The sequence below is a fragment of the Papio anubis genome, chromosome 4 (assembly GCF_008728515.1).
Source record: "Papio anubis isolate 15944 chromosome 4, Panubis1.0, whole genome shotgun sequence".
NCBI classification, from domain to species: Eukaryota; Metazoa; Chordata; class Mammalia; order Primates; family Cercopithecidae; genus Papio; species Papio anubis.
Window position 1 is genome coordinate 65,830,041 of NC_044979.1, and position 14,924 is coordinate 65,844,964.

Here is a 14,924-nt window from a genome sequence, read left to right on the forward strand (position 1 = left end):
ATCTATAGTTGTATTGGTTATACAACAATAAGTTGAGAAATTGTGTACTTTTAAAGGGGGTATCCTTTTCTAATGTTCAAAACGGTGCTTTGTGAGGTGGTAGCAGCTCTCTAGGAATTTATTGCTAGGGTCCTGCTACAAATTACAAGAGCTCAGCATAGTGGGGATAAGGAAGAATTGGTTGCTTTGGGAGATGCTACGTGGTTAGATTCTGCAGGGCATAGTGGCTAATTGAAAGACGGTAGCAGTGGGTTAAGTGGAGAAGACTCTTGGGTGCAGATTTCTGGCTTGAGAGCCTGGAAACAGAGAAGATCCATTCACAGCCACATAGATTTTGAGGTGTCTGAGGGATGTACGGGAAAAGCTGTTTAGCAGGCAGTTGACCTAAGAAGTATGGAGCTCATTTAAGGGTAGCTGAAACTATGAAAATAGATGAGTTGGCCCAGGAAGAGGTAGAGGGAGGATGAGGGAAGGCAGGTGTTAAACAGTGGAATTTGAGATGTTGTCAAGATGAAGCATGAGAACAGAAACTAGGAAGTTGTAATAGGTAGGAATAGTCAAGATTTCAATTAAGGTCAAGTAAAGTGAGGACTACAGTGAGTTTATAGTTTATTCAATTTAGAAACTAGTAGCAGCTTTTTCCACAACCCTTTTGTTAGAGCAGTCGAGGCAGAATCTTAACCTCAATGGGCTAGGAGAGTTCATCTGTTAAGGGCGGGACAGAGATGCTGTGGTAGAAATGTAGAAATTGTAACAGAGTTCATTGTGTTTTGTTGTGTTTAAAATGGAAAGGGGAAGAATCCATTAAAAAGGTAAGTTTACAAATGCAGCTTAAAGAGAAGGGATATAAACTCATATCCACATTACTGACCTACCAAAAACAAAGTAAATGACTCAGTAGAGAGAGTACTGGATTTGGCTTTAAAAAGAAAAAAAAAATTGGAGTCCAAATCCAACCTGCAGTAAGTACACTTTGTAAGGTCACCTCCTTGACCCTCTGTGCCTGTTTCTGTGAGATGGGACCACTAGGAACTACATCATAGAGAGTGTAAGGATGGGGTGAGAATACCTGTGGGAGAGTGCCTGGTGCTGTGGTGTACTGTGTGTTTGGTAAATGGTTTTCTGAGTCATCCCATTAAAGGTCTGATAGGGCATGATCGATGTAATCACTGTTGCTTTCTTTACCATTTTTGTTCATATAATTTTTATCTCTTTAGGAATTTGATGACAGGCTCTGTTAGTCTGTTCCTCCCTTATTTGAAGGACAGGCCAAAGATCCAGTTTGGAAATGAGAGAGGACTAGCATGACACATTGGCTCCACCATTGATATCTCCCAGAGGTACAGAAACAGGATTCATGAAGATGTTGACAAGACTCCAAGTTCTTACCTTAGCTTTGTTTTCAAAGGGATTTTTACTCTCTTTAGGGGACCATAACTTTCTAAGGAGAGAGATTAAAATAGAAGGTGACCTTGTTTTAGGGGGCCTATTTCCTATTAATGAAAAAGGAACTGGAACTGAAGAATGTGGGCGAATCAATGAAGACCGAGGGATTCAACGCTTGGAAGCCATGTTGTTTGCTATCGATGAAATCAACAAAGATGATTACTTGCTACCAGGAGTGAAGCTGGGTGTTCACATTTTGGATACGTGTTCAAGGGATACCTATGCATTAGAGCAATCACTGGAGTTTGTCAGGGCATCTTTGACAAAAGTGGATGAAGCTGAGTATATGTGTCCTGATGGATCCTATGCCATTCAAGAAAACATCCCACTTCTCATTGCAGGGGTCATTGGTGGCTCTTACAGCAGTGTTTCCATACAGGTAAGATTAGCTAATGCTATTGCTAAAAGGCTATGTCTCTTTGCTTTTACGTTTTGGGGGAACAAAAGGGAAATATCGTAATAACTTCATCAATAGATTATATCAACAATGCAATTATCATTTTTTCTGGTTATAATTTGATAATATAGGTTTGCAGGCAGAAAATTTTTCTACCAATGAAAATTGTTTAGAATCATATCAGGTTGCTATTGCAACATTAAATGGAGGCTGGGTTTCACTGGGAGCAGCTATGGTTGTCTCTTATCCTCCTCCTGGAATCGATCATCTATAGAGCCCAGGAATGTTCTCTGAGTGATGGCAGAGGTGCAAGAGAATGCAAACTCAGCTGTACAAAACTCCTTCAAGTTTCTGCTTGCTTCACACCTGCTAACATCCCATTAGCCAAAGCAACTCACAGGGCTCAACCCAGAGTGAAGAAGCTGGTAAGTATGCCCTGCCCACAGGACAAATGCTGCAGCTACATAACAGACTGTCAAGGTAAAATGAAATAATAATTTGAAGCCACTGATACAATCAAACACAAGAAGGCATAATGTCATGGAACTCCATTTTTCCCATTAAATTTTTACTAAAGCATTTTTTTGTTCAGAGATAAAATATAAATAATTCATCAGGATATAAACCTAAAATGTATGCAGAGAAGCCAGAGGATGCTACCATTAAAAAAAAAAAAAGAAACATTTAACACATAACTTAAACTAGATATAAAGCTAATAATTGGCTGTCATAATTTTGTTGGAAAGAAGAAATATACAAACTCTTGCAATCCTTACTTACAAGGTTATACATTTTATAGAAGGAAATAAGTGAGAAATCATCTAGCTCAACTTTGTCATTTTCCCAATCCCCAGAAAGATTGGTTTCATGAAAACTCCCACTGGTAGAAAGTACAAGAACTAGAACTCAGACAGATCTTTTGTACTTCTGTGCTCTTTTAACTACCCCATGTGATATTTATATGTTACTTTAAGTTTAGTATTTTTTCTGATGAGAGCACTAATGTCACAGTAATAAAAGTCCATGATTCTAAGAGTCATACACTTCGCCTCCCACCAAATTACTATAACCAAACCTCAAGCACTAAAAGAAACTATACTACACTCATGTTATCTTTTTATGTCAAGAACCACTTAAATTGACTATATTTGCACTGGAATAACCTTCTTTCTCTAGTTCACATTTGTGGCATCTAAAATTCTAGGTATAGGCTGGGAGCTATGGCTAATGCCTGTAATCCCAGCACTTTTGGGAGGCTGAGGCAGGCAGATCACCTGAGGTCAGGAGTTTGGGACCAGCCTGGCAAACATGGTGAAACCCTGCCTCTACCAAAATACAAAACATTAGCAGGACATAGTGGGACACACCTGTGTTCCCAGCTACTCGGGAGGCTGAGGCAGGAGAATCACTTGAACCCAGGGGGCGGAGGTTTCAGTGAGCCAAGATCAGGCCACTGGCCTCTAGCCTGGAGCAACTGAGCAAGACTTCATCTCAAAAAAAAAAAAAAAAAAAAAATGTAAATAATAATAAATACATAGATACATAAAATAAAATTCTAGGTATAATTCTGTGTGATTCTCTATGAGCTATGTGAAATTTATTTCCTTCTTCAGATTACACCATCATATTATGAGTAATTAGGATAACTGGTTTTAAATAAACATCCTTACATTTCACTAGATGGATAGAAAATATTGCACATATGAAAGCACATCATATTAGTTTTGCCACTCTTTCTATACTTGGATCAAGAGAGATGAAAAATGTTATTTTATTTGAGAAAAGAGAATATATATATATATGAAGTATGACAGATTTCATATATGTGTATATATAGTCTGTCATACTTCAATCATAATTTCCCGATGAATGCCAGTCATTTCACAAATTTGTATTATACTCAATATTACCACTAGTAAGGGTTTATATATATATATATATGCTTTTTCTCACCTTAGTTTCTCCTAGTGCAATAAATGGTACTCTACAGCAGATGTGTAAATATCCCACTTATCCAAAGTAATTGAGAAACTGTGCCCTGCAAATGGCCTTTTTACAATCTAATTTTACTCTTTTACTACCTATGTATTCCCTGAAAGAAGACAGACCAGTTTAGAGGGAAAAATGTGGGCTACTAAAACCCTGTACTAGTTAGTTCCCAAGGGCAGAAGCCACTTCGTCCTCATTGAAAGACCTATCTCATTATTTCATTTATCTGGTCAATATCACCATAAAGTCACAAATGTTGATAAAGTTCTTATCTTCACAGCATAAATAAAAAACCCCAGACTATCATGCTATAATTGAAAGAGTATAGATTTTGGCACCAGAAAGACCTGTGTTTGATTTCCAACTCCACCGTTTACTGGTAAATCTGTAAAACGAAGAAAATATTGTCTACCTCAAAAAGTTAGAGAGGGGATAAATTAAGAAAATCTATGGAAATGCCTCACCAAAAACTGACAGATTCAATAAATGGTAACTTTATGTCCCTAAAGTTATAGGACGGGTCAGTGGAAAGCCATATCTAAAGCCAATTATGTGGACTTCTCTGGTGCCCAAGCAGTCTCATGAAGTCATTGTTGGTTTCCCACATGGTTAATCAGCAAGTCAGTCTCTGTTAAGCTCCTACTGTGTGTACTGCACTGTGATAGGAGTTAGAGCGAACACTAAAGTCATATAGAACACAGCCCTGATCTCAAGAAACTTAAAATCTGGCTATGGGTACAATGTGCTCTGAAATAACAGTGACTATAATTCAGAATATGTTCATGTAGCTCAGAAAGTAAGAAATGATCTTTAGAAAGGTTTTGAGGATGAGTAAGAATGAAAGTTGCATTGGAGAAAGGCTAACAGGGTGACAGTGTAAATGAGATGCTGGATCTGAAGAAGCCAATCAGAAAATTGTGGGAGACGTCCTTGTACAAGAGGATAAAGGCCTTGACATGAGTAAGAAGGGACAGGAGAGAGGGCCCCATTCCCTCCTCCACGACTCCCACGTTTCCTGACTACTCAGACTCTGATTAGACTACAAATTCATCCAGGCCGAATCAAGCAAAGAGTTGGAGCAATTAGTCTATACACTGACCCCCAGGCACCCTTCCAAGGAACCCTCCCATACAGGGTCCTGTGTTCAGCTAGGCATCACGAATAGTAAGAGGTGTTAGGTGGCTGTTATGTAGCTAATAATTAAATTGTATTATTCCTTTGAAACATATATGTCCTTTAATAAGAATTCTAAAAAATATAGTCAATGGTAATCCAAAGCCATAAATTCCTGATGGTGAATTTAAGGCCCTCTTGTACACTAATGAGGGAAACATTTTTGGAGAGAGGATTTTTCTGGGTACCTCTCATACTCACATGCTCCTGCTCCTGTGACTGATTCTGGTCATACACCTGGTGTGTGGTAACCGTGGTGACAGTGTGCAGCCTGTGGCATTGCCATCCATTTTTAACTGCTTTTGACTTCCTACATATGTACCGGAAATTGTCTTTGCTTGAACTGAGCCGGGGGAAAAAAGAGGGTGGAAGAAATAAATGAGTATGAACCTGTCACAAAATTTTAAAAATTCCTGCTGTCTAATTACAACATCTAGTCCCAAACCAGAGCTCAGGGTTTTCCATTACAAATTGCCTGTTGAGAGAGAACTTTAGAGAATGACAGCATTTTGTACATCTTCCCTTTTGTGGTTGGGTCAGTTTAGACATTGCAATCTCCCCATTTGGGCCTGGATTTTTCCGCTGAATTGCCTCAGGACGTGCTTTCTCTCCAGCTTCCTCTTCTTTTCCTATCTTCCTACTAAAGGAGAGAAATTTTTCCGGAAGGCAGCACAGGAGATATCACCTGCTGTGTTAGTTCATACAATAGGCAGTTTGCTGATAGGAAAACTGCATGGAGCGGAATTCTTAATGACTTGCTGGGTTAAGCTGTATCACCACTGATGAAGAAACTGGATACTTATTTTCCCAATGCTCTTATTAAGTACAACAAGCGAGTCTGTGGTGGTCCCTTTTATAAAACAACAGTATTGATTTCTTAATTCAGTAATCAATGAAAACTAACATCAAAATCCTTCTATTTAGCAAATATATGTGGGAGTCTATTCACCCTCCCTGGTGAATAAGTTTCTTTCAAAGCATTTTTAAGACTGTATCCTGCTCTTCTCCATAAGCCTGCAATCCACCCACTTCAGGGAAAACAGTATTTATTCAAGAAAAGAATCAAGTTGGTTGCCGTTAGGCAATTGTCTACCTGGTACTTGTTTTGAAACAGTGATAATGCTTGCGATTTAAAATAGACTGTAGTTAACTGCTAAGTTGTTCAATCAAAAATGTTCCTTGAAATGACCCTCACTCTTTCCAGAGAACATGTCATTTCTTCAGTCTTTCTTGCCTAGATGGAGCAAATTTTAATTAGAACATAGCAGATACAAGTTGACCCAGTTATTGTTTTGTCCCTGAGTGTTAAAATGACTTCAGGAACAAATGAAGATTTGGCTTAGATGGTATGTAAAAGTTAAGCTCAGAGAAAGTGCGGAAGAGAGCCTTGAAAGGACTTTCCTATCTCTTTCCCACCCCTGGTATAGAAATTTTCCAGAATTTCTAGCACTATTCACATCCCAGGAACACTCTAACTCAGGAGATGGTTATTATCACATAGTGTATCACGACATGACACGCATTGTTCACATTATATCCCTGAGAAGACTAACTCCTGAAATTAAATCCCTTGCAGTACATTTCATAGGTTTTAGCTGTATGGGGAAGAGGGAAGAGCATATAAAGACATCACTCTATTATACCCCCTCCACTCAACTCCACAGTGCTCAAGGGGACCACTGCTGGTCAATTTGTATTAAGCATTGGTTTCTTTCAATGATTCATTCCTCCTTTAAATTCAAATGTTTTGGGGAAAAGTCACACATTAATTGCCAGTTTTCTTATAGGAGCATAGGAAAAAATAGTTGCAGAACTTGGGAGTGTAGTAGCCTTCATACAGTTAGCTGTCTCCAAGTATCTGATAGACTGCTGAATGGAAACAGGTACACTCTCTCTGTGGACAAATTGGTTGACTCTAGAGCAGAGTTTCTCAAACTTGGCACTACTGCTGTTTGGGGCTGGATATAGGGCTGTCCTGTACACTGTAAGATGTTTGGTAGCATCACCAGCCTCTACCCATGAGATGCCACCAGCACCCCAAGCTTTGACATCTAAAAATGTTTCCATACATTGGCAAGTTACAAAATTATTCCCTTTCCTCACTGAGAATCACTGATCTAGAGCAAGGTATACTTAGAGTCAACATAAGGAAAAGTTCTTAAAAAGGAAATAGCCTGGAAGGAGAAGGGTTGAAGGAAGTGAGTCCTCTGTTTCTGGAGTTATTCAAGCAAAAGTTGGCCTGTTACTGAGGAGACTGAAGCCACATATTAGTATTTGAATGACATGGCATTTAAGGGTATTTCTTAATGTTATAATTATATGTTATTCTGTGAAAATACTCTACTGTTAGGGTTGAAGTCGTTGCAAAGGAAGTATTTAAAATATGGAGCAGAAAGTTTACATAATGGGCTCTTTTGTATCAGGATCACTTTGAAGCAGAAGTCCAGTCAATTGTTATTTCACTTGATTATATTAGTATTTTTGCAAATTTCATGAATTAAGCATCTTATTTACCTATATATTATAACTAGGGTTCTCATATAAAATCATTTTTATCAGAAAATAAGCATTTATTAAGCATGTATATATTAAGCACAGCAAGAACATTATTTTACAGAACATTATCATGTAGTCTTGACATGGAGTAGAGAGAACGTAAAATAAAATTTTAAAATAGTAGATATCTTACAAGCTTCTGAGGGATGTAGAAGCAAATGGAAATATCAAGACCATACATAAAACAGGTCCAAGTGTAGAATCTGAGTATCAATTGACAACATAAGTACAGGGAGATCAGAAAGAGAACAGAATGAGCAGAAAGGAATGGGATTGAACATCAGAAAGACCTAGATATACATAAACAGCAAACCTGCCTTTGAAGCCTTCCTGGAAAATTGCTTTCTCATAGTCTACAGATGATATCTGCACAGTCTTTCATATATGAGGGAACATAGTGTTTCATCCACCTAGAATGCAATGTTCTTCAGCTGTCTGTATGCCTTGCAATTCCCACTTTCCTTCAGTCCTCCCCTCAAATCCTATCCCTGTGAGAACCCTTTCCCAAGTACTCACCTCATAAACATGCACCTCCATTACTAAGTACATATAACTGTTCATTTGCATATTTATTCTTCCATGAACTATAAACCACTTGAGTTTAAGAACGACGTCTTTTTTTCTTCATATTACTGATAGTTAGAATAATGTCTCAACCAGGTAGACAGTAAGTCTTTGTTGAATGAATTGAAAGAATTGATTACCTATGTACAATTGATAAGAACTGAAGGATGTTAACCTGCTATACTTCCAGAAGGCTGAAAATCTTTACGGGAATCTTGGATGAAGGGTCACAACCATCACCCACCTATTCTAGATCAGTCTGGATGCTCATAAATGAGAAATAAGCACTTTCCCGCAATGGAAGATTGGTTTAGATATAAAAGACAATTATGTTGCAAGGCGAGCAGACAGGACCAAATTGCCCCTATCATCCTCACCCGCATTCTTTACACATGTGCCACAGATGCCTTGATCTGAGAGAAGTTCTAGGGGTTCCATTACAATTGTTCTTAGACCAACTATTCCAGAGAAGACAATCCAAGGCTCAACACAACTAGACAGTGCCATTTCGAATGTTAGAGCCTGCCTAGCTGTCTGCAGTCTCTCCACAGGAAGAATATGCAGGAAAACATTTTATGCCAGATGCTGTGCTTGTAGCTAATGCAAAGGCAAAGAGAACATCATCCTATCCTCAAGAAAAGCAGAGTGACAGTATTAGAAATCCATTCACTACTCTATCACCGGTGTCTCTATCACTAGAATAGTAAAAATGATAGTTGCATTTAGGGAGTTTCATACAATGATTATAGCATGGATATGTTACAATTGTACATTTTTAGTGTGCCTTTCTTGAAAAATTTCAACACAATGATTAAAACTGTGCAGACTGACTAGGATTCACTTAACCCCTCATTGTCTCTTTACTCATGTCTAACATTGAGATTTTTTTTTTAATGATTTCAACTTTTATTTTCGATTCAAGGGCCACATATGTAGGTTTATTACTTAGGAATATTGTGTGTTTCTGAGGTTTGGGGTACAAATGATCCTGGCACCCAAATAATGAACATAGTATCCAATGGGTAGCTTTTCAGCCCTTGAACCCCTCCCTACCTTCTCCCCCTATTAGTTCCCAGTGTCTACTGTTGCCATCTTTATGTACATGTGTACCCAGTAACATGGGGATATTAGTAGTACCTCTCTCATTGGGTTATTGTGGGAATTAAATAAGAAAATACATGAAAAATGAGAAAATGGTGCCTTGTATACTTAGCAGTCAACATTTTAGTAGATATTATTATCTATTACCTTTTATTTATTATTTATTTATTTATTTATTTATTTATTTTACTTTCAACATCTCCAGCCCAAAAGGTACAGTTTAAAGAGGAATTCAGACTCAGAGGTCAAGTTCCGAGTTCAAGTTTCTATCACTTCAAAAGTAGCAGAATCAACATGAGAATCCAGATAGCTTGCCTCCCACACCAACCACCGCCTCACATAGTCTAAGCTGCAGAAAAACCTGACTCAAAAGTTATCTCAGACAGAATCTTTTTTCATTTATTTCCTTCCCAGACATTTCATTCTAAAGCAATCTCACAATGCTGATTGTTTTGAAACCTCCCTCCACTGCTCCTGCTTCACCTCCTCCAAGAAAGGGCAGTGCTATTCAAGGACTTTATCACAGGGAGGGAGGCACCAGCAATAACAATTAAAAATGCTTTTGTTAGCATTGCTTCATTGTAGACATGTCTCATCTGAAGTAATTATCTGATATGCTATTTTTTTTCCTTTGCATTGGGGTTAATTTGTTTCTTAATTAATTCCCCTTCTTTCATGTGTTTATTTGGAAACTACTCTAGTGAAAGATAAGAACTTACCATCAGGACCACTGTTCACAAGGCAATAGATGGTCCATGCTCTGAACCAGGCTTACACTGCAGGTCAGGTGTCTATGATGGAGGTCATGCAATGAAAAGCAAAGAATACAGACATTCAGACATTCCTAAGATAGCAGCGGTGTTTTATGCTATGATTATAGATTAATAGGTAAACTTTTGAAATAGGACTCCTGACACTTCTGGTTAAACCTACAATATTTTGCCTTAATGACGCAAAGTTCTCTTTCCAAATTACCGTTAAATATGTGCCTTTTTTGTGGATTGATATTTACAATTTCAGTATTTCAATATGGAAAGAGCAACTGCTGGCAGTTTATAATAAGGAAGGTCCATGGATCTCATGTAGTGTAAGTACTTCTACTGATCTATGGAAAATTCAGTTGAAAATTCACAGATTACCTTTCTAATTAGCGGACTTTGGGAATTTAAGAATAGTGTTCCAAAAACACCTGCAGTTAAACTCCAAACAAACGATACTCCAGGAGGTTTATCAGTGGGACTTTGAACATTAAAACTGTAGTGTGACTATTTTTGACAACACCACCTGGTATATTGTGGAAATCTCTTTGTTATTAGTAACAAAGTTTTGATTCTTGCCAACACTTTGGCTTCACATTCCAATAAAGTGAACTGCAATACAGGGGAGAATTCAATAGAAGCAACACCTTCAAAAATTATATTTTAAACATAGACCACATTTCCTTGCCAAGCGGTCAGAATGGCAAAGCATCCTGACAGATTTGCCATCACTTAATAGGGTTGAATTGTCAGGGTGTTTACCCAAGGGACTAGCAGTTTTTTCCCAGGCACAGTGCCTCCAATTTGGGTAGATACCATAAGGTTCACAAATGAGGCCTCATAGAATGCAAACCAGGCAATTAAGCTTTTCCAATATGGAAAACAGATGTGGTTGAACAAATGAACTGAAATTTGTTCTGAATTTCTCAATAAAAAGTAAATTCCATCTAAATAAAAATATACATGTGCATTAAGTCTACATTACCTACATTTACAAAGTAGTTTTAAGAAAGATTATTTATACAAGATTTAAAGGAATGTAACATCACACAATATACCCACGTAACAAATATGAACATGTATCTTCTTGCGCTAAAATTAAATTAAATTAAAAAGTAAAGGAAAGTAACAATAAATGCAGGTTGGTACCACCCAGAAAATTTCAACTGTTACCAATGGCTATTTAACTGACTCTCAGCTCTTATTTTTACGTTAAATAAATATTTTTTGTATTATCTTTTCTAAGATGCTTCTAGGAATTTAAAAGTTCTTCATCTTTCCTAGAGACCTTTCTCCAACAACCATTATTATTTATGACCTGCTTTTTTCCAGGAAGGATTCAAGGTGACCTGTTATGACACAAAGAGGAGAACAAATAAAAACATGAGTACTTGGGTAATTACTACCAATGAAATAAAATGGTTTTAAGTAGGCTCCATTTGTTTTAAAGCTCCAATCTTTATATTTATATTATCAACTTACTCAGCATTATTGAGATGACATCGTTCCTAGCTTTCAAGAACCCATAGCCTAAGTCAGAATGACTAGTTTGTTCATCTGATTGCCCTTCCCTGACTCATTCCTTTCAAGTTGGATATCACCCACTGTGTCTTTTTAAAACATAACTTTGGTCATGTCGTTTCCTTAATAAAAAATTTAATAGCTTTTTATCTCTTAAAGAACAAAGTTCAAAATACTTATAATGCATATAAAATCCTAAGTGGTTTAACCACCATCCTTCTATCCTTCTTTACCTTCTACTAATCCCTGTGAGGCACTGGATACCCTGAAAATAGGGAACTACCTGATACTATTAAAGCAAATATGTACTTTCTCATCTTTGTCTTTGTGTTCTCTCTTCTATGTAAAAACCTCCTTTCCTCTTCCTCTGCCTGGAAAACTTCCACTTATTCTTCAACATCAAGCCTATATGTTACCTCTACATGGAGGTCTGTGATGACTCATCTGAGTGTAATTAGTTGCTCTTCACCTGTGTTTTTGTATAAGTTTGTATACATACATATCTTAAAATTTTATCCTCCACTATGTTTCTTTGTCTCCCATCAAATTACGCCTTCCTGGAGGACTGTAGGGGTACATTGCTCATCCAGAAAAAGAAAACTAGATTTTAGAATAGTGCCTTGTATAATCGACATCGTCAAAGTTTGCTGAATGAGTGACTATGAATTAGCTATTATCACGCTCTCTATTGCTTATTGAGCATTTACTATGTGCCCATCGGTGACTCAAGTGCTTCATATGTTTTCAGGTAATCTTTACATAACTTCCTAAACCACAGATTACTATCCTTTCCTTTTGACAGATGAAATTGCAGCTTAAGGAGTTAAAATAACTAGCTGAAGGTCACAGAGCTAGTGAAAGGAGGAGCTGAGATTCCAATGCTGGCCTGTCTGATTCCAACCCTGTGCACTGTTTGCTTCTTTTGCTTCAATACCATTTGCGTCTTTTGTGTCTGACAGCTCTATTGAAGTAAAGAGCAGTTAATAAGAAAACAATGAATAACACAATTCTGTTTGCTACAATATGGTGAATATAACTTTGCCCTAAATTATTGCTCCAAGACCTCAAGAGTAAATGATAATCATTTAAGGAAATATTAGGCTATAGCCCTCAGCTATCCCCAAGCGTACCCAACAGCTTTTGTCCTTTGGTTAACAACTGACAAAGATTGGCATGCTTTTTGTTATTGATAAGGCCATATTTTTTGTATTATTCTTATACAAGTGACTTCAGGGACCACAGAAAAATATAGATTAGTTCAACTTGTGGCTCTGTTAAAACTTCAAGAGACATTGTCAAAAATCAATACCTGAGGCACTAAAGAATGTGTTTCTAACAAGTCTTTTGATGTCAAGTCACCCTGGAAGTCAGGTTTTCGCAGGTGTTGCTGGCAAACACAAACACACTTGACACCCAATATGACATAGACTTTTTGATCCTGTTGTTAGGAACTGGAACACGAACCACTTCACTTCTGCGATTTCTCCTGAAAACTAATGCATAGGGGAAAAGGGCAGCAAAGAGCAGATGCAGACTAATTCAGTGGGCAAAATACCTTCTTGTTTGTCTTGTAAGTATCTGCTAAATCTGGATGGAAAGAAAGTTACTCCCGAGATAGTTCGTTGTTAGTGAGGGAACAAGCTAGGTATTTGAATATGGAGTAGCATTGTGATGGTGAGAAATGACATGTCTTATAATACCAGTCTCCTGGAATGATAGGATTCGAGGAATCCTTTGTGGTCTGCATATCATTTCAGCCTAAATGATGAGTCATGAAAATGCCAAAATGAATAAGCTTACTATTTAAGAAGTCCTTCAGTTTCAAATGAAGAAAATAAAAGTGGATGACAATCTTGGTTACAAACCACAGGAATTGAGTGCAATGATTTCCAGAGAGACTTGGGATGGAAAGCAGAGTGACTTTGAGCCATTTTTGAAGGTTTCCACTATGATTAGGGGGTCCTTTGTTTGGAATGTCCACGTGAAATCATTGGTACTGAGCCATGCTGTTGAATGGTGATAACCAATATGGATCTTTGACTCAAGTGTTTTGGGGGCCCATGGCACATAGGAGTTGTTGACTTCTTCAGATTATACTGCGTACACTGGTATTTGCTATACTTCATTATACGATTTCTTAAATCAACATTAATTCCTGGTCTTGGGATGGGCGTCAATTGTTTTCATGCAAAATATTCCCAGATGTGCTACAGGTAATGTGGTCAAAACAAAACAAAACAAAAAAGGTTACTAATCCTTTTAGCAATAACAATATGATTGGCCTCCTTTATGGGCAGATAACGCAGCTGATGTGAACAGCTCGAATTTCTCAGGCAGTTTTGTCAACTATATACCACCCCCAGTTCCAGTTTAAAATACAGGCCAATCTGGGATTTTGTACAGCTAATGATGCAACTTGAACAAGCTGAATAGGAGCGACACCGAGGTCTTTGAACATCACAACTTCTAGAACTTGTTTTTATGTAATAACCTGTGCTGTGAGGTAACAGATGGTTCAAAGTGCAGCAACTCAATGATTCTCTTCCAGGCACATATATAAGCATTTAATTAAAAGAACTAAACAAAACATTCAGTACTGCATGTGTGACAAAGCAATTAAAGGTGTAGACTTATTGTTAGAAAACAGCCCCAAAGAGATAGGTGAACAGCAGAGAATAAACATGAAGGTTATTATCAAGTCTCCTGATTACAGGACAGTAGCAATGGTTTATTTTTTAAATGTATATAGTTCAGCTCTGTAAATAGCATTCTTCTTGGAAGTGGGCATCTGATGCCTCTTTGCCATCTGGAATTTTTGTAGCTAAGTATAGATTCTCATAAAAACTATTTATTATTGTTCCCTTTAATGTATTAGTACAAATTCAGAAGCCAATAACTGTAAAACTTCTGAAAATAATTCTCATGGCAAAAAAAACACTTTAGTGGGAAACCAATTTCTACCAGATTCTACATGTCTACAGTCCTTTTGTCTTCTGTTGAAAAAAAATATTTGGCATTGTGTCAGCATAGAAGGCACAAAGCTCTGTTTGAAATTGATACATCATGAAATTGTACACCTGAGTAGAAATAGTAAACGAGGAACTGATGTGGGGGCTCGCAAGTGACTGATATTTTCCAGTTCACATTCTCTTTTTTCAGAACACAAAAAGAATAGAGTAAACCGCCTGAGATCTTTCTCATAGCTTATATTCTTTTGCTCCCATGATCATAGCATATTTCATGATAAGCAATGCACAACACGTGATAAATCAACACACAGAAATAGAAGAACACTATGTCAATGTAATAAAAAGCCATATATTAAAAATTCACAGCTAATGTCACACTCAGTGGTAAAAGATTGAAAGTTTATATTCAACATAATATGGGAAGTTCCAACCCCTAGTACCTTAGAATGT

The 14,924-nt window shown here is 37.4% G+C and overlaps 1 protein-coding gene across 2 annotated transcripts in view; it reads left to right on the forward strand.

Annotated features, from left to right (window-relative positions):
• GRM3 (glutamate metabotropic receptor 3) overlaps nucleotides 1-14,924 on the forward strand; it is a 229,105-nt gene that overhangs the window by 125,760 nt on the left and 88,421 nt on the right. For both annotated transcript variants that reach the window (XM_003896380.5, XM_017956995.3), the window contains one exon: nucleotides 1,218-1,825. In XM_003896380.5, the coding sequence (XP_003896429.1) occupies nucleotides 1,358-1,825 (468 nt within the window). In that variant the 5' untranslated portion in view covers nucleotides 1,218-1,357. The remainder of the gene's footprint in view (nucleotides 1-1,217; nucleotides 1,826-14,924) is intronic.